The 26,205-nt window shown below is 37.5% G+C and overlaps 1 protein-coding gene and 1 non-coding gene across 7 annotated transcripts in view; one reads left to right on the plus strand and one right to left on the minus strand.

Annotated features, from left to right (window-relative positions):
• The window catches only part of rapgef6 (Rap guanine nucleotide exchange factor (GEF) 6), a 100,591-nt gene that overhangs the window by 70,112 nt on the left and 4,274 nt on the right, over positions 1 to 26,205 (minus strand). For 5 of the 6 annotated variants that reach the window (XM_088603918.1, XM_088603919.1, XM_088603922.1 and 2 more), the window contains exons 2-3: positions 4,511 to 4,581; positions 2,629 to 2,685 (exon numbers count right to left, since the gene is read on the minus strand). In XM_088603918.1, the coding sequence (XP_088460044.1) occupies positions 2,629 to 2,685; positions 4,511 to 4,581 (128 nt within the window). Of the gene's footprint in view, positions 1 to 632; positions 1,182 to 2,628; positions 2,686 to 4,510; positions 4,582 to 26,205 lie in introns of those variants that run through there. The other variant, XM_088603921.1, reaches the window with a different exon arrangement.
• Positions 15,478 to 15,549, plus strand: trnat-cgu (transfer RNA threonine (anticodon CGU)). The gene has a single exon. It is a non-coding gene; the product is annotated as a tRNA-Thr (tRNA).

Genomic DNA, 26,205 nt, shown 5'->3' on the forward strand with positions numbered 1-26,205 from the left:
GTTCTAGCTTTGCAGCACATCACTATCTCAGAAATGCACAAGCACAGATAGTAAAAAATCAGCTCTATATAAACACTGACATGAAATATCCAGAAACTGACAAGTCATGAAACAGAATCCTTATTTCAATTTGGCAATTATGAAGTATACTCTAAGTTGTAACACTCATCTAAGGTAACCACACAAGCAGCTAAACGTAAATATGGTTACAGTAATTCAACTTGCCTGAACTACTGTCAAGTAGTCAGCTTAGTCAATGACAGTATTTAACACAAATGTAATGAAAACCTGGAACAAAGAATCATTTACTGCATGGTAAAGCGACCTATTGTATTTAAAGTGACTCAAGAACATGGACATTCACACAGGATGCAGAATAAAACTTACAATTAAAGTAGGAAGGCATTATCTTTCATTAACCAGTGAATTCTGCTTTTACAATGTTAAATTATTAACAGCCTACTGCATTTTAACAAAATAAATTTGTTAAAATATTTGTAAAGATATTCTATTAGGGATGTATCCTTTGCATAAAAGAAGACAAAATCTCAGTAATCATATGAGCTGAACACCTTAAGTACAACATTCTAATTTGTATTACAAAAAGATGAATCTATTGAATCAAAACTTACATTCACTGCCCTGCTGAATCTTTCTACTTTCTGTGAGCATACCCAGACTGTACAAATGTACCCTGTTGACAGCCACTAACTAACAAGTGGCTAGCACATGGAAAAATGAATATCCTGAGATAGTCATTTCCAAGGAAGTAATCCCACTTTTCCAAACATCAGGTCCGGGAAAATGTCTCAATGCAGTGCTACTCTTTAGTCAAAGATTTTGCAAAGGTCATTGCCAGAAACAAAATGAGTACAGTAGCAGGAAAATTTATATCCAGGTGTGCAGACCCGCTTCTTTCAGATCTTTCTTGTCACTATCTGTGTTAGCTTGAGCTTGCAGGAAAGGATCAATTAAAACCGTAGAACAAAGCAAAGTTTCAAAACTCTTCTGCAGCTGAAATCCATCTGACACATCCCAAATCTCAAGTTATCAAGATCTTCTCATTCATCAGAAAATAATTTCCCCCTTTGCTGAATTCGGAGTTCGATGATGCTTTTTCTTTTCTTTCTGGTGGAGCGTTCGAGGCAGACATGAAGAGTGTTGTCCAGTCCCTCTCTGCTTCTGTGGATAGCATGTTCATTTCCTGCCTGGATGAGCTCACAGCCACAGCCGCCCCAGTAACACATGGCTCAGTCACAGTCCTGCCAGAAGTTCCGCATTCCAGACCCCCCCCCCGCTGTGCTGACTACCACCCCACAGCTGGCTTCCATCAATTTGCAGAAAAATCAGCTCCCAGACCTCAGGGTTAAACTTCCCTAGGTTTCTCTCCTACTATAGATTATACTATTGTGAACATGGCAAAATCTGTGTAGCGGACAGATTAGATATGTTTTCACCCTGTCATGGTTTCCCTGCTAACATCCCTGCTGTATAAATAACTTAAATAGGTTCTGGAAAGATCATCTGTGAAGAGCTTCAGAGACCAATGGTGTCAACAGGCTTATACTGTATAGCTGAGGGGCTTGCCTCCATATTGAAAAAGTGCTTGTATTTCTTGAATGTAAAATAAAAAACAGAAGGTACTGTAGATATCAGGGGATTTTAGAGCCTATGTTAAAAAGAGGTCTGGGCAAGGAGGGGGTCAGAAGAAAGCAGCTAAAGAAAACAGTCATTAATAAGCAGCCAAACTTCACTCCTGAGTCGAAAACACTCCTGGACATCTGCTCTCAATAAAGAAACACCCCTCATTACTAAGCATTTGACCCACATGAACTGAGGTACATCATGTACCGTTACAAAAAGAGTTAAAAAATGACAGAGTTACAAACTAAAATGTAAACATGGATAATAGGCTTCTTTTGTCAATCCCATTTTTCCTAGGAGAAAGCAAGCAGATTTGAATCCAAGATTTATCGCACATCTTTCAAGAATGTTCTTTGATGCCCTGTATTTCACATCAGCTAATTGCTTAAGCAAACAAGGCTATAACTGATAGCTACTGTCAGGCAGTAAACATCTTTCACTTGCCTCTTCAGTTTGTCTGGGTCTCTCTCAACTGAGAGATTCAACCTCGAGTTAACTGGATTCTTCACTGAACTAGTAACGTGCTTACCTTCAAAGTTATACATAAAACTATGCTTTAAAGTCACCCAGAATCCCCAAGCATTTTCACAAGTCAAAAGAATATGTAAACATCAAAACTGTTAATTCTTGTAAGGCACATATATACAGTATTTTGAACAAGAACCAGAGGATACAGAGGCCCTAGGAAAACGGTATTGCAAAGCAGCGATCTCTTATCTTAATGTTTTAGATTTTACAGGCTTTTACCAGCATCATTGGCAAGGACTCATAAATACTTAACCAGAAAGAAGAAGCCACTGCATCACATGACTTTGCTTATAAACCGCTGGCTCAATTGGAATCTGGCCCTAACGTGGAGCAATTAAAGATGTAATTGAAGGTTTTAAACAAAGATTTAATATACATCTACAAATCCCCTTGCGTGATGTGAAGGCAGCTGAGAGCATGAAAGGTGTTTACTAGCTCTTCCATAGGTTTACTTACTAGAACAGGACGTGGTTAGTTTCGTGTTTCTCATAACGAGCTGTGGTGCACATTGACCTGAAATACCAAAACAACAGGTTATCAACGTTTCTTAGAGCTGGCCTACACCAGCCAAGCAGCAGCCTACACATCGCTTAAAAACACAAATCTAATCAAATTCCATGCTGCAAGCCAAATCAAAGATACATGAAAAAATGCTTCTAGAATGATTACTCATCAGTGCAATCTGTGAGGGAGGTGTGCGAGAACGCTTTCTCTTTTCATCTGAAGTGCTGCCAAATACTTAGCTGAAATTAGGTCAGAAAACTGTGTAGAAGGTAGCCCCATTTTAAAGGGCTGCTGCATTATGATTTTCAGATATTTAACTGAAACTTAAGTTGTCCCATGTGTCCACCCCCGCAGCCACCAACTTGGTCTTCTCACAAGAGTTCTAATAAAACTACTGTGTTGTTACAACTTTAAACATTTTCTCCCTGCCAGGAGACCTCAGCTATAAATTGTGACAGAGGAGTGGGAATCTCTCCTCCTCTGTAACGAAGAGCTGAAGTTAAGTTTACAGGGCATGTAGAAAACCTATGGCAAGGAGCAAAGAGCTCTGAAACAGATCGAATGAGGCCAACTCAAAGGAGTCCAAAAATATTGGACAAGATTTAACCAAAAATAAAAAAACTGAGGGGTGTTTATGATGTGTAGGAATTTTCGAAGAAAAATTTAAAGTGCAACTTGTTCAAAATAGATGATCCCGCTCTCGTTAAATACAACAGAAGAGGGCTAATTACATCAAGTTCAGCAGTTTGCAGATTGATGGGAGCTTTGGGGTGCATTCAATTCCAAGGCAATTATTTACACTATAATATTCCATAACATTGCTCTAGCAGATCTAACAGGTCATATTCAGCAAGCTGTGGTATAGCACAGATCTTTTATTTGAATTTTACGCAGTATCTTCCATTCTCCTGAAAACAGCATTCCATTCCTAATTCACATGTTGCAAAACTACAATTGTTTTGTGCAAGAAAGCATATCTCCATTTATTGGAAGAGCACAGATCTGTAACATCTGAAGAATACTCAGAAATATTGTATCTAATACTAGAGGTGTCTTTCGTGACAGGGATGTTAGTGCAGTATTAAGTTTAAGTATTAAGCGGTTTTATTTAAAACATAATATTCATCATAACTGGATACTATTGTATTCTGTTACTGAAATTACACATAAATGTTTAATTACCTAAATCTCCCACTGATGACTAATATGACTCTGTGCGTTATAATTTCAGGTTTTGTATTAAATCATATCAAGTTGAAGCACACCTGGTTAATACCTTTTAAAAGAAATAATTTTAATTATCTTTGAATTAAAAGTGCCCACAGATAATAGATATGCACATAATTGTGCTATTTAAAACAACCTGCTTTGAATTTGAACGTCAGGCAAAAGAGAACTTAAAGGAAAATCTGCTGAAATATTTACATTTTGCATACCCCTATGTGATACAAAACACTAAGATATTAAGAAACATGAGATACAAAACACATTACACTAAGAAAAGACACATTTACAACTATAAAGATGAGGGTTTTTTAATAAACAGTGTGTCTGGAAAGAACGTTTACTGACAACTAATTTTGGCAGTTAAAAAATCATTTGATGGAATAAGAGGAGGTCAACTGGATTCACTGTCCCTGGTCATGAATGCATGAAAGGATGAAATGACATTCTCCTTCTGTTCTGAGTGTAGATGTTATATAAGGGTATTCTCAGTGCTGCTGAAAGGTTACAGAACAAACAGGTATTGGAATTGATCAAATGTAGTATACATTTATTCTTGTATAGTTTTGATCACAGAGAACTTGAGCTATGCATGATAATTTTATCTTACCTTATCTGATGTTCCCTGAGATGTGATAAAATATCCATGTTATAAAGATGGCAGTAAATGGTGTTTAAATCCTAAAAAGACAAGATAAAACACTTTCAGCTTATCTACAATTAATGGCGACAAGCATTTAAATTCAGGCTGGTTTAATGAAGCATTGTTTCAAAAGCAATTCAGATCAGTGACTGTTGTAAAATCCCGTGATTGATGCAGACCATGAGCAAAGTACCCAGAACAGCTCATCTAAGGACATGCTTTTGAATTACAAGATAAACTGTAATATTCACAAAGAATTATAATGGTTTTAAATGATGCCATGAACTGCAATGCAATACATTCATAAAATAATGTAAAAAAGTAATTGTTCATCCAAAATCCAAAAGCTTATACTGTATTTTGGGGTACTGTACAATACAAGCATGCTCACTGCTATGTGAAGCACGTTTTCTGTTAAGTTGACATTACAGCAAAATCTTTTTGATTTTGCAAGACTGTCTTTAATATAGCATACTATTAAACACAGCTGTTCAAACACTATGAACAGATAGCTGGAAGAATGCATGTGAAAATATATATATGGCCACATGGCAGGGCAAAACACTGAACCTATTCAGCCCCTTGAGAAGTTATGGTAAACAGGTGGGCAGCTTGTGCTCAGTCTACAGCCCTCAGAAGACGCACATCACTAAAATGCTTTGCGTCGCCAGCGACTTAACTGTGTTTTTCAGCTAGCTGAAGGACATTATGTGTTCCAAGACACAGCTGGCTTCCACGCGTCAGGATTGGAAAAAAAAATGTGTTCTACCACTTCTAAACAGCATATAGCAGTTAATCACCAGTCACTTTTTCGACTTGGTAAGCACAAACAAAGAATGTTATTCTGTGGAGACATGAAATGAAACCCCAATTATATCCAATTTAGCATTAATGGGACTTCCTTTTTCAGCATCATCTAAATGTGGTCAGATAAGAGAAAGAAACATGAATAAAGATCAAGATTAGATGACTTACTTACACAATGCTACCAGACTGCTGTACACACAACGTGATGAATCCTTTTTGTTTAGAGTGAAAACAACACTGCTGTGGCCATGTATGTGGCTAGTTGTGTTCCTACCTAAACTGCAGATTATCCAGAACAATAACAACAGTAGTACTATGATTTCTCATTATTTTATATAATGAACAATCTTCGAGTGGCTCATACAAAAAGACCAAAACTGTAAACAAGTTATTTTAGGAAAACGTTTGTATTTCATTAGTATTTGAAAAGTACTTAATTTTAAAACCATGTGGTGAAAGCCATGTGAAATTACTTCAATCAACTGATCAAGAAAAACTATGTAATCTGACATATTAGGCACCTGCTAAGTATGTCTGGCACTGTATTAAATACAAACTCCATTGACTTGTAGTTCTCTGGGCTTCTTGGGATTTTGGCTAAACACTTCAGTCTTCTAAAATGAACCAAATAATATCTAAGCAGAAAAGCATTAGCATGGTGATAAGACACTATCCATATACTGTAGATCACATCCAACATGGTCAGATGTATACTGTATATAAAGATATAACATACATTAACACTTTCTGTTGTACATTATCAACACTCCGCAGGGACTGTGGGAAATGCTTACAAACCCAGGAACTAGAATAAAAAGATGTTTTGTGAGATAATGGTAAGATAAGGGCATAAACAAGAAGTGACTGTAATGGGACTCAGGAGACGGAGATAGCATGCTCCTCAGGAAAACTCCCTAACAGAGGAATCAAAGGGGATGTACTATACTGTATAAAAGAGTATACTGTATAAAAGTTACTGTCCAAATGAATAGATTAAAAGCTACATCAATGTGGTATTAACCTGCATTTTTTTCTGCACATTAAGAAAAGCATGTGGTCAGAAGTAAGAGAATACATTGAGAATGAACTCCTAATTTGTTTTGATCTTGAAAATCTCTGTCACCACCAACCAGCTCAAAACAAAGGCAACAGTGACAGACTTGTTTCATTGAGCATGCCTGCAAAGCATTCCTGAATATATCACTATAAACTTTGTGCTTTTCCAAGAGCTGTGCATCAAGGCGCAGAGAAATGATTCACAAGTGTTTCGTATGAATATTCTGATGTGTTATCATGTATTTCACATGAGTAATATACATTTTGGAGGGCTTTAAAAATGTCTTGAATATAATAATCATAATAAAAATAATAATAATTGCTTACACTTACAGTATATAGCGCTTTTCTGGAAATTCCATTCAAAGCGCTTTACAAATAATAGGGACTCCCCTCCACCACCACCAATGTGCAGCTTCCACCTGGATTATGCGACGGCAGCCATAGTGCACCAGAATGCTCACCACACACCAGCTATCAGTGGGGAGGAGAGCAAAGTAATGAAGCCAATTCATAGATGGGAATTATAAGGGAGGACCACAGAGAGTCAGGACCTTGGTTTTACATCTCATCTGAAGGACGGTGCCTGTTTACAGTATAGTACAGTATAGTGTTCCCGTCACTATACTGGGGCATTAGGACCCACATGGACCGCATTAGGCCCCACTAACACGTCTTCCAGCAGCAACCTTAGTTTTTCCCAGGAAGTCTCCCATCCAGGTACTGACCAGGTTCACACCTGCTTAGCTTCAGTGGGTTGCCAGGTGTGAGTTGCAGAGTGATATGGCTGCTGGCTATATACTGTGTGTATATATATACACTGCACTTTTCATCCAGTCCCAAAATCATTGATATGTAGAAGCAGACCACTTTATCCGCTACAGAAAATCAGCACCCTCCTGGGTGACTCTCGCAGTCATTATATGCCAGCAGTTCCACGGCACAGCAGATCAGACTGAAGTAAGAAACTGCTGCACCAGTTAAATTAAAGGGGAACTTCAACGCTATCCTTATATTTCGGGGTTAGAAAGAACCAGCATTGATGAGTGCATTTCAAACCACAATAAAAGTAAAATGTACACAGAAACTTGTAAAACCTCCAATTTACATGACACAATTTCTAGGTATGCACAGCGCCATATAGTCAAAGTTTGTGATTTAGAATGAGGCAACAAAACATACATTGAGGTGAAGCAGGCTTGTGAATACATCTCTTTTAACCCAATAGGAATATTGCTCTTGACTTTGGACAGTTTTGTTGAACATTCCTGGGGTGAAATGTTTCTTGCGCTTATTTGTTTGTCCTTCGCAATACGTTAGCCATTACAGTAACTAGTGAGCAGGAAGGGCCTGTTAACATCACAATTTGCACAAACTCTCACCAGTGGCAAGACCAGGGGTTTGTGACAACATGGTGACTATACAGTACTTTCACAATTTGACAAGCTTTTTTTTACTCAATTTTTCCACAAGTTCACAATTATGTGCTCAATTTAAAATTTGATTTTTTTTTCCTATACCATCAATGAATGTATTTTGTTACCGAGATTTAATACCCAGTCTAAGAAATTGGGACTGCAGTTCCCCTTTAAGGGAGAGCTTCAGCAAGGCCAGACTGTACAAGCCCAGAATGGAATTTAGCCAGGACAACTCCAATTCCCCGCCAAGTTTAAAGATTAAAATTAAACCACTTTTATTTTAATGACTTCCCGAACATTGTTAGCCAGTATTGGAAAACTAGAAACATGTCTTTTTGCAGGAATGGAAACTGGAAAACATTTTAAGTTTTTTTTTTCTGGCTGTTAAAATCAAAGTAGGCCTGTGCTGTAAACATTCAAAATACACAGCAACACTATAGTCCTCTATTAGGATATTAAAAAATAAAACATCTTAAATGTCATCCCCCTAAGTTAATAACTTCCAATCTAAAAAAAATAACATATTTTCTTTTGCACTGAAAGTATTTTAATTACATCTGTAGCTTAGTTCAAGTCAACAAAAGCCTGAAGAAGACCAATGCCCATGTTCAAACCTTCTGTTATATTTCCATTTTGTGAGAAAATCTCAACTCAATACAAAGGCACCTTGCAGAGACAAGGCATTCCAGATTAACTAAACATGTTACATCAATATTATATGAGCCAACATTATTTAAAATCTACGCAGTCTTTATTAAAATGGCCTTTACATCTTTTCCCCTTAGCTCAGAGACTCCAAAGAATGGACCAATACGAAACATCACTAAACCAACAGTCTTCATTCTGAATTTTGTATTCTAGACATTTTATTCTTAAAAAAGTAGTGTTCCTGCTGAAGCCTACAACATACCACTCTCCTGCCAAAAGCCATCGAGTCTGTTAGACTTGATGTAGTATTTGATTAGATATTTCTAAAAAAGGAAAAATAGAGGACACACATGGAAAACATGGGAAAGAGCACTAAAAATGAGAACAGGAGGAACTTCTATACACAAAGAGTTGTAGACATATGGAACAAGTTATCCAGTCATGGTGTTTAATCTTAAACCTGGATTCCCTCATGGAAATCCTTGAATTAATCCTGAAATCCTTGGATTAATTATCTACATAAAATTCCTATTCGAACCAAATAGTCTTTCTCATTTTTAACAGTTCTTATGATCTGTAAGGGTTTAATAAAGAATACAAAATAGCCAAAAGTCATGATGAAAATGGTCTCAAATCAATTGTATGTAAAATAAATCAGTTAAATAGCAGTAATCCCACAGTATTTTTTTTTGGGGGGGGGGGTTGTGTGAAGCAACCATTAATATATCAGTGTATAAATGTATCAATTGTGATCACAGTGCAAGAAACTTGCTCACAACCCAGAGGCTGAACAGCAATCTGCCAAGGATAAGATGTGGACAATGCAGGTGTTGCTGCCACCTTCTGGTACTAACTCAACAGTGTAACCACATTTGCCAAAATAATCTGAGACTCAGCTCAAAACAACAGTTCTTGAGACAGTTTTAAAATCTACACCACTTTAAACTTGACTGAATGCAATTCCTACATTTTTCAATTGCCTCTGTTTCTTCAACTACAGCAGCACACTCTGTTTATAACATTTGAAACTGTCCTAGTATCTAATGAAAATTTAAGATTAATCATATTTAAATATATAAACCATGATGGAGTTAGTGTCTAGATGTCTAAATATGTCAATGTATGGATAGGAAATGGGCACAATAAGTTGTGGTTTTGGAAAATTACTTCATAATCCCATGGTTGCAGAGTACTGCTAGAAATGTAAGAAACGTTGCATCAATCCTTGGAGGCACAGATACAAATAGCCAAGATGTGATGACGAACAGACTATTTTACAGTAATGTGTACACTGCAAAACCTGGAAAATATTAGAGCTAATCGAAAGAATTGTGTTCTTACATTAACTCCGTGTGCACAATATGAATACATTTTTAGAAGACTTGCAATCAATTTGACGAAAAGCAGTCCAAATTTAGAAGGCTTATTTCTCAGAACACGATTGGAGATAGTACAGTAACTTCTGGAAGACAGAGGAAGTGCCTGTACTGAGTGTTCCCTTGTTTAATCAGTCGACTGTCATCACACTGGGACAGGTCACTTCTGGAACCTGCCCTTCCAAAACTGTTTACTTAAAATTTCAACGCGCTAAAGGCAGATAGAGCTCTTGGAAGAGACAGCGGCGGCACTCATTCTGAATGATAAAATGTGGAGAGCAGTACCCATTACTGCAAATTATCTAAATAGAAATTGAATCTTTTTTTTAAACTTTATTTATGGAACATCTACTATAATCATAATGGGCTTTATATTCAAAATACTTAGGTTTTTAAATTCACATTGGTTCTCATGGGGACTTTGAAAGCCCAGAGCATTTTAATAATTATAACCTTAGTCCAAAAGAGAGAAACTGCTATTAACCAATGGCAGCATTGAAGCATTAAGATGCACCCAGCATACTTCTTTTGGCATGATGTGAAGTAGCCCCTCTCAGCAGCCTCATTTAACTGTAAAAAACAGGTTCTATTCTAGCCTAGGGTTGTGGCTTTTTGTTTATATTACTCTGCTGTCCTGTGGACAAAAGTTAAGCTACTGGTCAGCAGACTGTCATGTACTATGGGAAAAAGAGTAAAAGTCTTTGCACCATCAAATGGTGTCCAACTATCTAACAACTCAGGATTCTGATTTGTACAGTCATTCATGACCCACTAGTCAGTTCTGTCTCTTCATGTATCATAAAGCTGGAGTTGGCATTGGGTGTTTCCCTTGGGACCACTTGCAAACAGCAAATCATCATGTGATGATGAGCCACAAACAGTACAGCAAGATAAACAATGACTCTCAAAAACTGTGTGACAGACTGGAACTTCTGTCTAATGAATGGCACAGGACTTAGGACAATCACCAGAGATTATACAAGCCTCTTCCTTTAAACAGGCCCTCTATTTGCACAATAAAACACTTCATAAGTTACAGGGAAAAACTATATAAATGCCTGGCTTTTCAAATCAAATGAGTAACTGGAAAAGACAGCTGGAACATGGGAGACAAGCTACTCAGCAGTGGTAGACATGCAAAGTTTTCATCCAAGGACAAATAAAATACTTTCTAATAAGTGGTTCTGTAATTCTTTTTTCCATCCTACATTAATACCAAGTCCAAATAAATATATATTTTTTCTGAAAGCACACTGGAAAATAAAAACCCATAGCTAACCCGCATAAAGACCACTGTAACACTCCTTCAGTACTCGTGGCCAGAACAAACAGTTACATTCTCAAGAAAAACAATTTGGTTGTCATAGTGACAGATAGAAAATTACAGAATATTGTTCTGCACTGTGCTGCATCTACTCTGTAAAACTGTATTTCCAGCAAATGCCATGATTGCAGTAGGTAATGGTGCCTGGTGAATGAAAGATTAAAAATGAAGGTCTTTTTCTGCAAAACTACACAACTCTGAAAATGTATAGAAAATACAGTAAGTAGTAAGAGGTTCGTTTGAAACTTAGCAGTTAGGCAAAAAAAAAAAAGTAACTGCAATAAAAGGTCAAAGCATATATTAATGCTACTATAGAAAGCTTACTACACACCTTAAAAGTACTTACTGTATGGAGATACAATAGTACTGTCCACAATAGTCCACACAAAGAAAATACTGTTTTCATTGACATACTGTACAGTACAGTATGCAGTTACAAGTAAAGCAAAATTCAAAATTACATTTAAAATACATAATTTAGACTTCAAATACATTTTCTTACTTTCACTAAAGATAAATCGCCTTCTCTTAACTAAAGCAACTGCAGTAGTGAACTTTACTATTACAGTATATGCTAAAAATCTGTATTTACCCCTGAAGGACAACTTAAAAGCAGGTGTTGACTTCCTTCTGATTTAATGCTGGCTTTCATTTTTGTAGACACTAGATATTACTTCCGACTAAAACCATAAATGACCTTAATATACACAAGCCAGAAAATAAAAAAGGGATATTTGTAATAGAAAGTTAAATCCTATGCTATAGTCATAGAAGATTGTTCTTCGTAATCACTGAGTGAAAGGTCAATGAAGTGAAGATATTACAAAACCTACATAGTCATGGCTAAAAAAAATTAACACCTTGCAAGCTTACCTCAATTTTTCATGTCCTTTTAATAGGACCTGTTATCTAATTTCAGTGGACTCCTAATGTCAAAATAAGACATCCAGTATTTTTGCGCTCAGTTAATGCAATAAAATTACACTGAGTGTTGGAAATCACTCACTGCTACTGTACACTACAAGTTAATTTGGACTTGCATAATAGACAAGCTTGTATAAAATAATGTCCTGCCATTCCGCCCATGGTCAGGATTTAACAGCTGTGAATATTCTTTCAGACCTACAGGCAACATGTATAGAAAAAGTCAAGATCTACTGTCTTGTTCAAGTGTGTATCAGTCAGCTGAGGAATCTTGGGCTTTCTAAATCTTTTGAAGTGTGTTGTGCATCTGTCAACTTTTAAAAAGGAGTAAGCAAGCAGACTCTCACAAAACCATTCTATAAAACTTCAAGTCATCCATTGAAAAAGAAAACACCAACTACAAAAAGGTACAAAATTCCAACTTGCTGGGAACTACAACAGGGGTGCATTAATTCTGGTGAAGTGTTCTTTGGATCAGTCTGATTTTGGACTCTTCCTAGGATACTTGCCATTCTTTTCAGAGACACAAAGGTACATAATGCCTCCATCACCATTCAAATTTACACAATCCACCCAAAGTAACTGGTCTATTCACTTCTCCCACTTTAAAACACTCAGCATTTTTCATTTCTAAAATGTTTAACACTGACCAATGTTAAGAGATCTGTTATAAGATATGTTGTTTTGGTTATACAGTTTTGATTCATAAGAGTTACTTTTTCAAATTATGAAAATACTGTATGGTGTAACCAACTGAATTTATAACAAAGGTGTCCGTTATTTTATTTCAAATTTGGGACAGAGTTCACACTTTATGGTTAAATTGATCAGCAATTGTGAAATATATCAAATTAAGTTTGTTAAGCTGTACAAAATATTTTATTTTTCTTTATAAACCAGCATACAATGATGTTTAAAGAAGTACTTCTCTGCATGTTGTTAGCTGATACACTTTTATGATGTACAGTCCCCGCAGTATTAAAAGCATTTATATCCCACCAAGCAGAGATAATGCATAAAAGCACATTTAATTCAGATCATCAGACGCACACAACAAACAATTGACTTAAACCTTGAAAACTGGCAATTAACACATTTTAACAGGTATGTTCTATCTTTGAAGTGGTTTGGAGGTATCAAATGCTCCAAAACAAAAATTCTGAAATAAAAACAAGAAAACAAGAAAAGGGGGTAACTAAATGGCACTTACATCGTGCCTTTAAAGATACAAGAGGAGTTAATAATTTGCAGGAATGAGTTTCTTTTGTTCCATTGTTACTCCTTGAGAGGAATGCTTCCAGTGTTCTGATGTTAAACTTTACCCCCACCAGCAGGTTCAGGCAGACTGTTTGCTGTCATGTAAACCATTAAAGAGAATCTTAGAAAAACAGTTTCCTCTTTATTACTTGCGCTTACAGTTACAATGGAATGTATGGGCAAAGCTTTAAGTCTAACTGTACAATCAGTTGAAGATGCAGGGCAGGACTGACCAAAGACAGGGAGTTCAATGCTTGGCCAGGCTGTGCTAACAGGTCACTTCTGGGGTCAGGCTTTAATAAACAGGGACATTGTGTTCTCAGCACTTGAGAGAAGTGGGTGCAATAAACAAGTAAAGCTAAACCTCCAGCTGGATTAATTACATTTCCAGCTGCCATGCAAGAAGAAAAGCTCCACAGAAACCTACTGTAAAGAGCACTTCCTGGAGAAAAAAAAAAGAGGAAAGGGACAGGGCACAGAACATAATGTTTGTAATTCAGTTCTTCAATGAAGGGGCAGAAAAACGTACCAAAATGTAGTGAACATAAAATGAATGCAAAACTTGTGGCAGAAGTAAAAGAAAATGTCTCTCTAAAATCCAAGAGATGACAGTCACACCATCTAAGCTAGCAAAGAATCCTTTCAATTTACATCACACTAGAGCTATACTGAACAGCACTTAATGTAAATTGTACCCCACCCATATGTGGAAATCATTAATCATCTCTTGTTTGCTGGTTGGCTTCCACTGAGCAGCCAGAAGCCACTGAGAAAAACCTGGTACAATGAACAGGGCTCTCAACTTCAAAATTGGGACATTGTTTCAATCTAATCTTTTTCTTGGCCATTTGTTGTTCTTGCGAGGATTCAATAAAGACCAACCTATTCTCAGCGCTGGAAAACAGAAAAAAAATTGCAGTCAGCTATGTGCTTCAACGTTCTTCACGAAATACAAAACAGTTTCCGAAAAAATGTCAACACCCATGCACCTTTTTATTCCATATTCTTCTCTTTCCTTTCTACAGAGCAAAGACTGCTTCTTGTGTGTATTTTCTGCATTAAACAGATAAGCAGCATGCAGAGCAACAATACCGCATGCCAAGAAGCGTCAGTCTCGCCCAAAACTTCCAAGATTAATGCAGTGCATGACAAACCGAGCAAGCCAAGGGTTTTGACCACAGGAACATGATCCTTACAGCCACCTACCAATAAATCACACCACAAAAGGACTGTTCTGCTGGAAATTACATCACTATTTCCCTTCCCATTAGAAAAGCTGACTGAAAGTACTGATGGGTTCATTGGGTTTTGATGAATGAGATTAAATATAGTATCTGCACTTTTAAAACCTGACAAGATAAAAGCTTCCAACAGCTACCAATGGATAGATTGGCAAAATGTCTTAGCATACGTTTATTACGCTTATTGACACAGAAAAATCTGGTTTTTGTTGTTTGATGTTGGGGACAAAAACAAAGTCTCATTTTAATAAGTCATTTTTAATACAGGTGATTTTTAATTATGAAAACATTATCCCTCAGAATATCCCTCATAGCAGCAATATTTAAAATGAATGCTTAGACTGTAGAGCTTGAGAAGAAAAACATCACACTGCAGGCTACTGTACAAGAATGAAGAAAAGCAAGGACATGCCAATTAGAAATGTTTTTTTTAACAAACTACATATTAGTAAAAGGTAAAGGGTATGGACTGAAGCATACACAGTAAAAGAAGGAGAATGTCTATCGCCTTCACAAGTACAGTTTCATTTTAGTTTATTTTGAGTAACCTTAATACCACATACTGCTTTTACAAAAAAATACAATGACACCTTTCAAAAACATTTAATGATAGGTGTAATAGAACATTTACAGCCATTTCTGAACATTACTGTAAGTCAAATATATTTCCTTCAAAAAAAATAAGATCCACAAAGTTTTACTGTAAACAGGTCACCCTCTTTTCCAGTTTAAATTTACACATTTGTTTCTTAAATTTAGTACATATAATTGTACTGTAGATTAAATATTAGCAGTAAAATGTGGACATTATAATCAAAAAGTGTTTCGACCTGTGGCCTTTAAAAGAGATAATTTTAGTGCTATTTTTGAAGCTACCAGCGCAGGCGCGGTGGCCAAGTGGTAAGGCGTCGGTCTCGTAAACCGAAGATCGCGGGCTCGAACCCCGTCCGTGCCTGTTCAGGGAGAGACTGTTTTTCGGGCAGAATGGTGGCACTGTGGCTTAGGATCTGCACCTGTGGCTGGAAGGTTGCCGGTTCAAATCCCACGGCCAGCAGAGGAATCCTACTCTGTTGGGCCCCTGCAAGGCCCTTAACCCCAACTGCTCCAGGGGCGCTGTACAATGGCTGACCCTGCACTCTGACCCCAAGCTTCTCTCCCTGTCTGTGTGTCTGTGTCCCATGTAGAGCAAGCTGGGGTATGCGAAAAGACGAATTCCTAATGCAAGAAATTGTATATGGCTTTGTATGAAGTGATCTTATCTCTTACCAAAGCTTTCTTGAGGGCATTGCTGATTCTGATCTACGCAAGAGATACATAACAGTCTTAGTGTCATTCTAAACGCTCATCATGATCCAGAAAACAATCTAAAAGATTTGTGCCTCAAATCCTTCCTCCACCGGACAGATGTAAAGTAGGTGCCAAAGCAGGCTGAGACGATCACGCCTAATCAGGCTGATTTCCCACAGAATGTATTTTCATATACGAGTTCAAAATACGAACTCGGAAAACAAGAAACTGTAAATGGATTGTCTATTGTATTTTTAAAAATCATTTGTAAAGGGAAGACTTACCACACTGCCCCCGATTTTCTGAAACAATGCCTTACAAAGGCTTTCACAGTAACTAACTCACCCATTTTAATTAACAGCCCCAAGGGTGGGCATTTGAAAGAGCTGACTGAAATTCTTTGAATACGCACCACATTCCTACTGCATAGATCACTGGAAGAACTGCATCAGTATTCCAACTATTATTTCAGGTCAGGCTTCATTCTTGTACCTTTTTAAAATTACAGGGATGCTCGCAACACAACTATCATCTCTCTTTCAATACGTAAAGAAATATTAAAATAAACCCCACATGCTAAGTGTCCGAATGTCCATTTTACCCCAGATCTTCTGTACCACTCTCAAATTTGATGGGGTTTTTTTTATTCTTTCATAAATGCATTTTGACAAGCGGCCAAAGAATGAGAGGAGTTATTGTTTGTATAAAAATTATAATAGGCCTTTCATACAGTTTGAGACTGGCTTCAGCAGGTGGCCACAAGGTTTAATTACGTTTAAATCAACATCCATGGAAAAAGACAGGAAATCTTAAGTCGAGCCTCTGCAGCGTCTCGTTTGTGTTGTAGCTGGTGACTAATTCTTTCCTGTGGCACATCTGCCACTAACCACACTGTGAGCAGCACACTTTGGAGAAACCCGCTGATGCATCCAGCAAAATCTATTAGGGCTCAAACTTGTAGCTCAAGAAAATTTAAAACCAAAAGTCATCAAAAACATTAAGATCTTAAGAGATAATGAAAGTGTTATTATAAAGGGCCACAATTTAAATTATGACTGTCTTTTTACCCTCCAAGCAATGGCTACTATACAAGACTAGTGCATATACAGTACAGTAAAGCACTTGAATAAACTATGCCACTAAATCAAATTGATGGACACTGTAAAGAAAGCAGTTTAACAAATGTCTGTGGAGTAATGTTCTTGAAATAATAATCAGTACTTACTGGATTTTGGTGTGCAAGTGTGACGTTTGACAAATTACTCAAATTATCAAAATATTCCATTTTTTGTGATGCTTGCGAGTTTCAAAAAAGAGGGACTCTTAAAGTACTGTAATCTACTGAAAGGATGTTACTATAATATTTATATAAAGAAAGGAATGCCAACAGCTGACATATCTCAATATTTATTTAAATATAGTAGGCTATTCATACAGAAGTTTAGGAAAACCTGCCTCAGCTCTACTGCACAGCAATGAAGAATGTCAGTATTTGTTCTGCAGCATTCACATAAGTGCGGCAGTTCAGGCTGCTGACTGGATCCTTGTTCAGAGCTCTGCTCAGTATGCTCTGCACATGTGCCATCAGGGTCATCCTCACTAGCAGGGATTGCCAATACAAGTCAGTGATAGTCCAAAGTCCCTCGGGTTTTACCGCGGCACAATGACAGTCAGCAGCAGAAGGTGGTATATTATACCCAACAACAGCCAACAGAACATTAATTGCCGTTGTTGTCAGATGCATATACTGTACAACACAACAGGCAGTAAATTTTTGCTTTCCACCAGCTTAATAAAAAAAGATATCAATGGAGACAGAGGGAGGGGAGGAACAGTAAAACATGAACCAGGAAATCTCACATTCCTCAACATCTATTCTAGATGCCTGACAGGTGGCCTGGTATTTGGCAATTGCACTGCCACAATGAGCACATACCTACAGTAAAAACTTCCTCGACTTGAATTTCACCACCTTCCTCCTGATCAGGGTTGCTCTGCCAATCTTGTTTGGCTTTCTCTGAACTGAGCCCTTTTATTGGAACTATAAAAAGCTTTTAACAGGCGGTGTCCTTCGGATGAGACGTAAAACCGAGGTCTTGACTCTCTGTGGTCATTAAAAATCCCAGGGCGTTTCTTGAAAAGAGTAGGGGTGTAACCCCGACGTCCTGGCCAAATTTCCCATTGGTCCTTACCAATCATGGCCTCCTAATAATCCCCATATATAAATTGGCTTCATAACTCTGCTCACCTCCCCACTAATAGCTGATGTGTGGTGAGCGTTCTGGCGCACTATGGCTGCCGTCGCATCATCCAGGTGGATGCTGCACATTGGTGGAGTCCCCATTACCTGTAAAGGGCTTTGAGTGGAGTGTCCAGAAAAGCGCTATATAAGTGTAAGCAATTATTATAATTATTATTATTAAAGCTGGGAGGACAAGATCGAGCTGTGTTTAACACTCCAGACTTAAAATGTTCCATGAGCAGAAAATATTTTCATGACAAAAATTACTTTTAAAGTCCATTTCAACTATAAAGATAAAAAAGAGATAGTGTTTTCCTCATATGGTAGAGGTCTCAACCAACATGCAGTATGAGCAGCATTCTTAGAAATCAACGCGGTTCAGGGAAAAAAAAATGTTCAATGACTCAGTTTTTCAGTTCAAATTTTAAACTCTTTATTTGGTTGCATGAAACAAAGACCTTGTACATCAGGGCTCTATTCTGAGGCTAAGGGAAAAGCTGTACAATAAAGGCCTCTGACTTTGCTTCATCGTAGATGTTTTAGGTTCTCAGCAGGTTTGGTTTATTTTTGGTATATTGGTATGTGAAATTCTCAGATCCTACAGGCGACTCAAAATGCCCCAGAAAGTACTGCATCACAACAGTATGTGTTCCTAAGGAAACATTTATTGACAAATGCATTCTCCACTTGGCACCAAAGTAGAAGAATCAGTTATTACATATATAATCATTTCTGTTACTATGAAAACGGAATTTTTGCCTTCAAATTTAAGTACAGGAAAAGGTTAATACAGGTTTGTCGGAGATTAGTGAGTTATTCTGGAAACTTTGGAACTTGTTTTATCAGAAAAGAAACAGGATGCTGAAAGCTGTTCACTTAATTGATGGGCAGTGGGAAATCGTCAAATCCAAGCAATTGTCACAACTACCATACAAATAGGCTACTTTACTTTGCCAGTCACTTTAGTCTCAATTAAGAGATTTTTTTCAGCTGCAAACACTGAAGGTGACTGCAAATGCATTAATTGGTTACTGCAACATTCTACTCACTGGGGTATCTAAACCCAACCCTGACCAGATCAAAAGTGATCATATTACTCCTGTCCTGGAGTCCTTGCACTGGCTTCCTGTCAGGTTTCATGTGGACTTCAAAATCCTCATCTATAAAGCTCTGCATGGCTTGGCAGCTCAGTACTTGTCTTATTTATGTTTCTACACACCACCTCATGAGCTTCGTTCATCCGACTGTGGTCTCCTGTCTGTTTACGTAACTCATCTACATATTATGGGTGACAGAGTCCTCTCTTGCTACATCCTACGGCTCTGGAATTCTGTCACTAAGCAATATCAGAGTCACCTTCCCCGAGTGCTTTCAAATCAAGAATCAAAACCTTCTTTTTTTCCCCCAGAAAACTTACATGATGTGCATCTTACACCACACATTTAAAACCCTTATTTCCTATCATTGTTTTTTACTGTAAAGAGCTTACCATAAAGCACTTTGAGGAGCTAATTTTAAAGGCTTTATATAAAATAAAAGTTTATTATTGTGACAAAGCAGAGAAGGTTTGATAAGAGAGAAAAATAAAAGTGTAAATAACCAAAAGATGTTGAAAGATACAGCAATTTCCTGCCGTAAAAATCTAAAAAATAGCTAAAAAAACTAAAGGTTTTTTACCCCCCCCCATACACTAGATATAGTTTATGGTCATACAAAGCACATACAAAGCAAAAAAAAAAAACACTGCTTAAGGTATGACCTTTCCAGAAGACAATCATGATGGCTTAAAGTTCACGCTTGGTGTCGGTCCCTTGTGTGACTATACTTATCAAATGTTCAGGATCCAAACAGTCCATAAGATGTACAATTACAGTCCATATTCTATCGCACTGAGGTAAAAACACTGTTTCATTAGAGTAAAACACGCCAAGTTCCAGTTCCAGAGAAAGTTAACCTCCTTCCTTTACAAATGCTTCACCAACAAACTTTCCAGAAACTGAATCTGTAGAAGCAGGACAAGATTTGACCTTTATAATCATTCTTGTACAAAGGTCACCACAGGCACAGTAATAGATTGTAAAGAGGACGAGTTTGGCGCTTCTGTTGTGACAGTAAACAGCACTGTTCACTCATCAACTTTCGGCAGCTTTTGTCATTAATGAGGCAGACTTATTACAGCTATTAGAAACACTTAACATAACACCGCAGGGCCTGATAGTGTTCTGTGAACTGTACTTAAGGGAACAAGCATTGTTATTTATAGGTTTATTCCATGCTGAAAAAAAGAAGAAAGAACACAACGTTTCGACCGTGGAGCCTTCTTCAGGTGTGTTATTTATAGACCACTAACAAAATTCTTTCAAGAATCTTGACTCCAGACAGGAATAATAACCATTAACTAAAAACTACAAAGGTGGTATCCATTCACAAAAAGGGTGAGAAAACTAAATAAAATAATTACACCATTAAATCCTACAAGATCTTATATGCAAGGTTATGGATTCCATAATTCTGATGAGAGGATCATCTGATCAGTAATACCATTCCAGTGGATAGTTATCACGCATCTAGAAAAGGTACATACAGTACACTGTAGATATTGCTTAATGAACTTAAGAGTTCCTTATATATGCAAGAGCAATGACGGATACAGAGCACATGATATGCTATAGCCTATTGGAAGGTGGCTTTAGAAAAAGTAAGCCTAGGCAAAAACCTGGAAGATGACATTTAACATTGATGTGCATGTACTGTAATGTGATCTACGTACAAATCACTGAGCCTGGAGAAGCTACCTAGTAAGCTTCTTAGTAAAAAGTCTTAGATGTTAATGACAATATCATTTTCAGGATTTGGAATGCAGGGAAGAAATTAAATCTTGAACAGAGAAGACTGAGATCTGACAGAAGTATTTAAAACATTCAAAGTCAACAGACTGGCAAAGTCTATTGACAAAAGTCAGCTTCAGATTAAAAAGTAAAACAAAACCATAGGATGTAAGTGAAAACTAACAGATAAGCCATTTAATACAAAAGAGACAGCAATTTTTACACAAAGAAAAAAGCTACCCAGTGATTCTGTCACAGATGATACCCTTGCTTCTTTTTACAAATGCAATCCTTCTTAACTACAAGCAACCAAACAACCTAGACAGGGTGAATAGCCACCTCTCATTTGTAGCTTGTTTAGGGTGTTAAAAGTGACCAAAAAAGTCTCCATGAATCTTCTAGACAAAAACACAGACAGGCACACCTAGACAATGTCTCATACACATTGATTGCTGAGGCTCTGGGAGAACGGGAGGGGTGTGTTTGCATCACAATGGTTCAGTGTGAATTACCATCACAGGAAGACCCACACATCCTTATTCTACTACTGTATGAAGGTCCCTCCCAACTTAGAAATAATGGCAGGGACCTCCACTGTCACTCTGAAGGACATGTGGAAGATGTCTGGTGGAGCTTTCTCTTGAATTAGAATCCTGTCAACACACCCAAGACATTAAGATTTAAATTTTCTTGTCATTCTTATTGGACAAAACATTCATTAAAGTCTCTGCTGCTGCACAGTCATAATAAGAGGTCTTTTTAATCCTTTGCCAAAAGATATCCATCTGATTGAAAAATGCAGAAAAGAAGTTCTAGCTGGGCTTTAGACTGTGTAACAAACTGAACGTTCCAGTTAAGGGTTATTAACTCCAAAATATTTAAAATCCTGCCTTTCTTTATTCTTCCTTTACCTGCTCCTGCCCAGTACAATAATGCTCCTGAAAAAGAATAATAAATAAAATGGGGGGATTGTATTTAGTTGTACAGCAAGATACTGGTTCTTCGCTAATAAGGGTTTCCTGATAATGAAGAAATACTGCCTTGCGCAGTAAACAAATGTTATAAACTAACTAGATGATTTACTGTTTCCATCTGGAAATTAAATTTCTAACTTATTAATCACATGACTGCTGCATGTCCTGTACTATACATGTATTCTTGTGATTCTGCCAAAGTGCAGATTACTAGATTCCTAAAATAACTTACAGAGTTGAACTTAAAATTCATTATTTGTCTGTAATCAGCGGAGTTACTTTTTTTACGCCAACGTCATGTATTCTATGATTAGCTACACATTAAATCGCTGAGAACATGGATCCATTAAGAGCTGGGCAATAACAAAGATTCACAGACTGCACAAATAAAGGTATTAAATATTCAGCACTGCAAACCTGTGAATTACCCAAACATTTTCATACATTAAAATCCTCAATACTGCACCAGCATATTCTATTGTACATCAACTCAGCGAGTTATTATTAAATCAGAAAAGATACAGCATACTGTATAATACACAGTGCACAGGGAGCAGTTTCTTCATTCTTTTCCTCTGTAAAGCTTCCAACGTAATAACAAACACGTGACAGCCATTAATATTTGTCTACAGAGCACACCTTGGGTTTAGCAACTTTGCAAACTGGAGGTATCTATGCTTCTTCAAACATTCTGCCCATAGATCAACAACAGTGCTCACCTGAGCACTGAGTAACCAGGTGGTTACAAACAGTAGATCCTGTGTGTTCAGATAAATGATTTAACCATCTGTAATTGTATAACTGTACCATCTTGACCTAATTCTGCCTTCCAGAATTAAAGTCATTTATAAAATAAAATCCCAGATGAAGGTGAATCGGTGATTAACAAGCAGCCTCCGTTTTTACAATAATAATAATAATAATAGTAATAATAAAAATAATTGCTTACACTTATAAAATGCTTTTCTGGACACTCCGTTTAAAGTGCTTTACAGGTAATGGGGACTCCCCTCCACCACCACCAATTTGCAGCATCCACCTGGATGATGCGACGGCAGCCATAGGGCGCCAGAACGCTCTCCAGTGGGGAGGAGAGCAAAGTAATGAAGCCAATTCATAGATGGGGATTATTAGGAGGCCATGATTGGTAAGGGCCAATGGGAAATTTGGCCAGGACGCCAGGGTTACACCCCTAGTCTTTTCAAGAAACGCCCTGGGATTTTTAATGACCACAGAGTCAGGACCTCGGTTTTACGTCTCATCCGAAGGACGACTCCTGTTTACCGTCTAGTGCCCCCATCACTATACTGGGGCATTAGGATCCACATGGACTGCACTAGCTCCCCCTGCTGGCCCCACTAACAACTCTTCCAGCAGCAACCTTAGTTTTTCCCAGGAGGTCTCTCATCCAGGTACTGACCAGGCTCACACCTGCTGAGCTTCAGTGGGTTGCCAGTTGTGAGTTGCAGAGTGATATGGCTGCTGGCATTTTAGACAAGACCCACAGGATAAATGTTCAAGGCTTCAGGAACCTCTTGAGCATGATAAACTTCCTCTTGGTCCCGCCATTAACACTCTTGTTCTCTCAGCACTCCCAAGGAAGCTTTCCAGAGAAACTGGGTTACTCAGTATGTCTAGATGTGGCTATTCTAAGAACTGAAATAGAGTCATGACTACTCAATTAAGATGACAAATCTAACAACTGCTATATTAATACGCCCAGGCAAAAACACGTTTTTAAATGGGGTTTTTTTTCTGATCATGGTCTTTTCAACAAAAACAACAGAATATAGTCATGACATATGCAGACTATGAATGCTCAACATCATGAGGTGGACACTGACAGGGCTGCAGCTTGTTACAATACTGAGTGATTTAAATCAGAAGCATAGAGAACCTGCGTCTCAAGACTAAATTACAACATAATTCTAAGAAACGTTCAACTACACAGTGTTGCATTACAATAACATCTGTTACTGTCTCACAAAAATGGAAGACATGTCTACAACTTTTCTAATTATTATCTAGGCCTCTCTAGTCAGGTCAGAATATTTTAAAAGCTCTTTTCATTTTGCTTCTTTGTGCACCACTATGTTAACTTTAAAAAAAAACTTTTAAAAATATAAGAACAGCCCCAAAGGTTCTAAAGTTATGCAATCTACATTCGCTGCCATGTTAGCATTACAGTAAACTGTACCTTACATAGCTTTATAGAGCAGAGAAAGACAAGTTACCACATCAGAAAACAATTCACAGAATTCTGTGCCTTAATGTCTACTGTATTTTCCTGGAAAAAATTGACACCTTTATAACGCACCTAAGAAGAGCTCTGTGAAGTAGCACAACTGGATACAATTAGTAACAAGTACAAATGCTAAATAAGGATTTCTGTGAGGAAATAGTAATGAATAAATAACAGAAATACAGTATACTGTACATAAATATAAAGTATTTAGTACTTTGCAAACTCTTCATTACATTGCAACATTAGCAGAATGTGGGATGCCAGATTACAAAGACTAAAGGAAGATTGAAAGGCAGACTCGTCTTTAAAGTTCTGAAGATTTCAGGCATCTCTTTTGAAATTGCAAGAACATCTTGAGAAGATTATTCTTTAATTTCAAACAACACATTCTATACGTTATGGAACAAACACAGAAAAAGAAAAGTACAATCAAAAAGTTCAAATCTTGTATTGTGGGCATGCACAACAATTGACAACACTAAATCAAAACATGGTTTTGACTTTCAAACCATTAGTTTCTATAGTTCACAAAATATAAAGACCATTTTGTAATGAGAACCTGAACGGTTTTAAGTGGACAGTACACTATAAGTAAATAAAAGCAGAAATAATTCCTGTTACTAAAAAAAATAAAAAAAAAATGTTTATTGGCATTGAACATAGCATGACTAAAGAAAAGTAACAATTATCAAACACTGACATGGAATACAGCATAGATGTAAAGGTATTTTTTAGTTTTAATCAGATGTACCCCTGACCTATGTATTAGACATCCTGGAAAGATAAAACCAATCTGTTCATAAACGAAACTCAATTCACATAGTGAGCAACAATTTTGATTTAATACAAGAGAAACAAAAAATATATAAATACAAATAATTTAAATACAATTTAAAGATTGAAAAGCTCATGAATAGGAATTTTTATCTATCTACGTATTTTCTAACCACTTCTTCCAATTCAGGGTCACAGGAAAACAGGAGCCAATCCCGGCAAGCAACGGGCAAAAGGCAGGGTACACCCTGTATGGGACACTACTCCTTCACACACACTCACATCATGGGATTTCGGAATGTCGTTCTTACCAAAACAGGGAGTTATAGAACAGCCTCTTTTAAAGGGCTCACTTTTAAACTCTGGTATTTGTTCTCTGGAACAGTTCAATTCCTTAACTAGTCTGACTCATACTTATTAACTATTTTCATCCACATACTTCCTTACATACCGCTTACTATTTTTCCTTTGGGAAGGGTTTTCTATCCCAAGGCACTTCACATACACGAGGAAATTTGCTTCTAGCTCTATTGAAGTCTAGCATCTAACTGAGTGAAGCACAGCAGCCATTATGCACCGGCCCTGCAGTTCATACGAAGGAACAGCTTCACTGATTGAACAAAGTGGGCAATTTCGGTGCAAGCCAGACTGTACAACCTAAAAATGGATGTCAGCCAAGACACCCTTACTCTTATACACAATGCCACTGGACCTTTAATAGCCAAATAGCAAGGACCTCAGGACCTTTTTTTATCTGAAATAAAAGCACCACCTACAGTAGTGTCCCCTGTCACTATACGTGGCGCAGACATAGCATATCTGTCCAGAGAAAAGTTTGTCATCTACTGGTCCACCAACACCACTTACAGTAGCCATCAGGTTTTCATTTGACCCATCCCAGTATTTGTTTTTATTTTTAATCGCCAACGAATTGTTAAGACCACCAATTTGGAATCGTTAGCTGCGCGTTTCATGTTCTAGCTCAAGGCTGTAAAACCTGTGACCGCACACAGGGGAGAGTGAGGAATTATAGGCATACCTGTCCCCTTCAGAGCCATTCATTCTCTCACTGACCGCACCGAAACCCTGAAAGTGCCAGGGACATCCTTGACTGACCAACCCCACCCTACACCCTCACAGGCACTTAACAAGCTGGACTCCGCCATTTGGGGATGACATGACCAAGGCTCAAGCCCATGATCTCTTGCACTCAGGCACCCACACCTTTACCGGCTGAACCAATCTAGGATGCAAACAAGGA

This window comes from Lepisosteus platostomus, chromosome 13 (genome assembly GCF_059453375.1).
Source record: "Lepisosteus platostomus isolate fLepPlt1 chromosome 13, fLepPlt1.hap1, whole genome shotgun sequence".
Taxonomy (NCBI): Eukaryota; Metazoa; Chordata; class Actinopteri; order Semionotiformes; family Lepisosteidae; genus Lepisosteus; species Lepisosteus platostomus.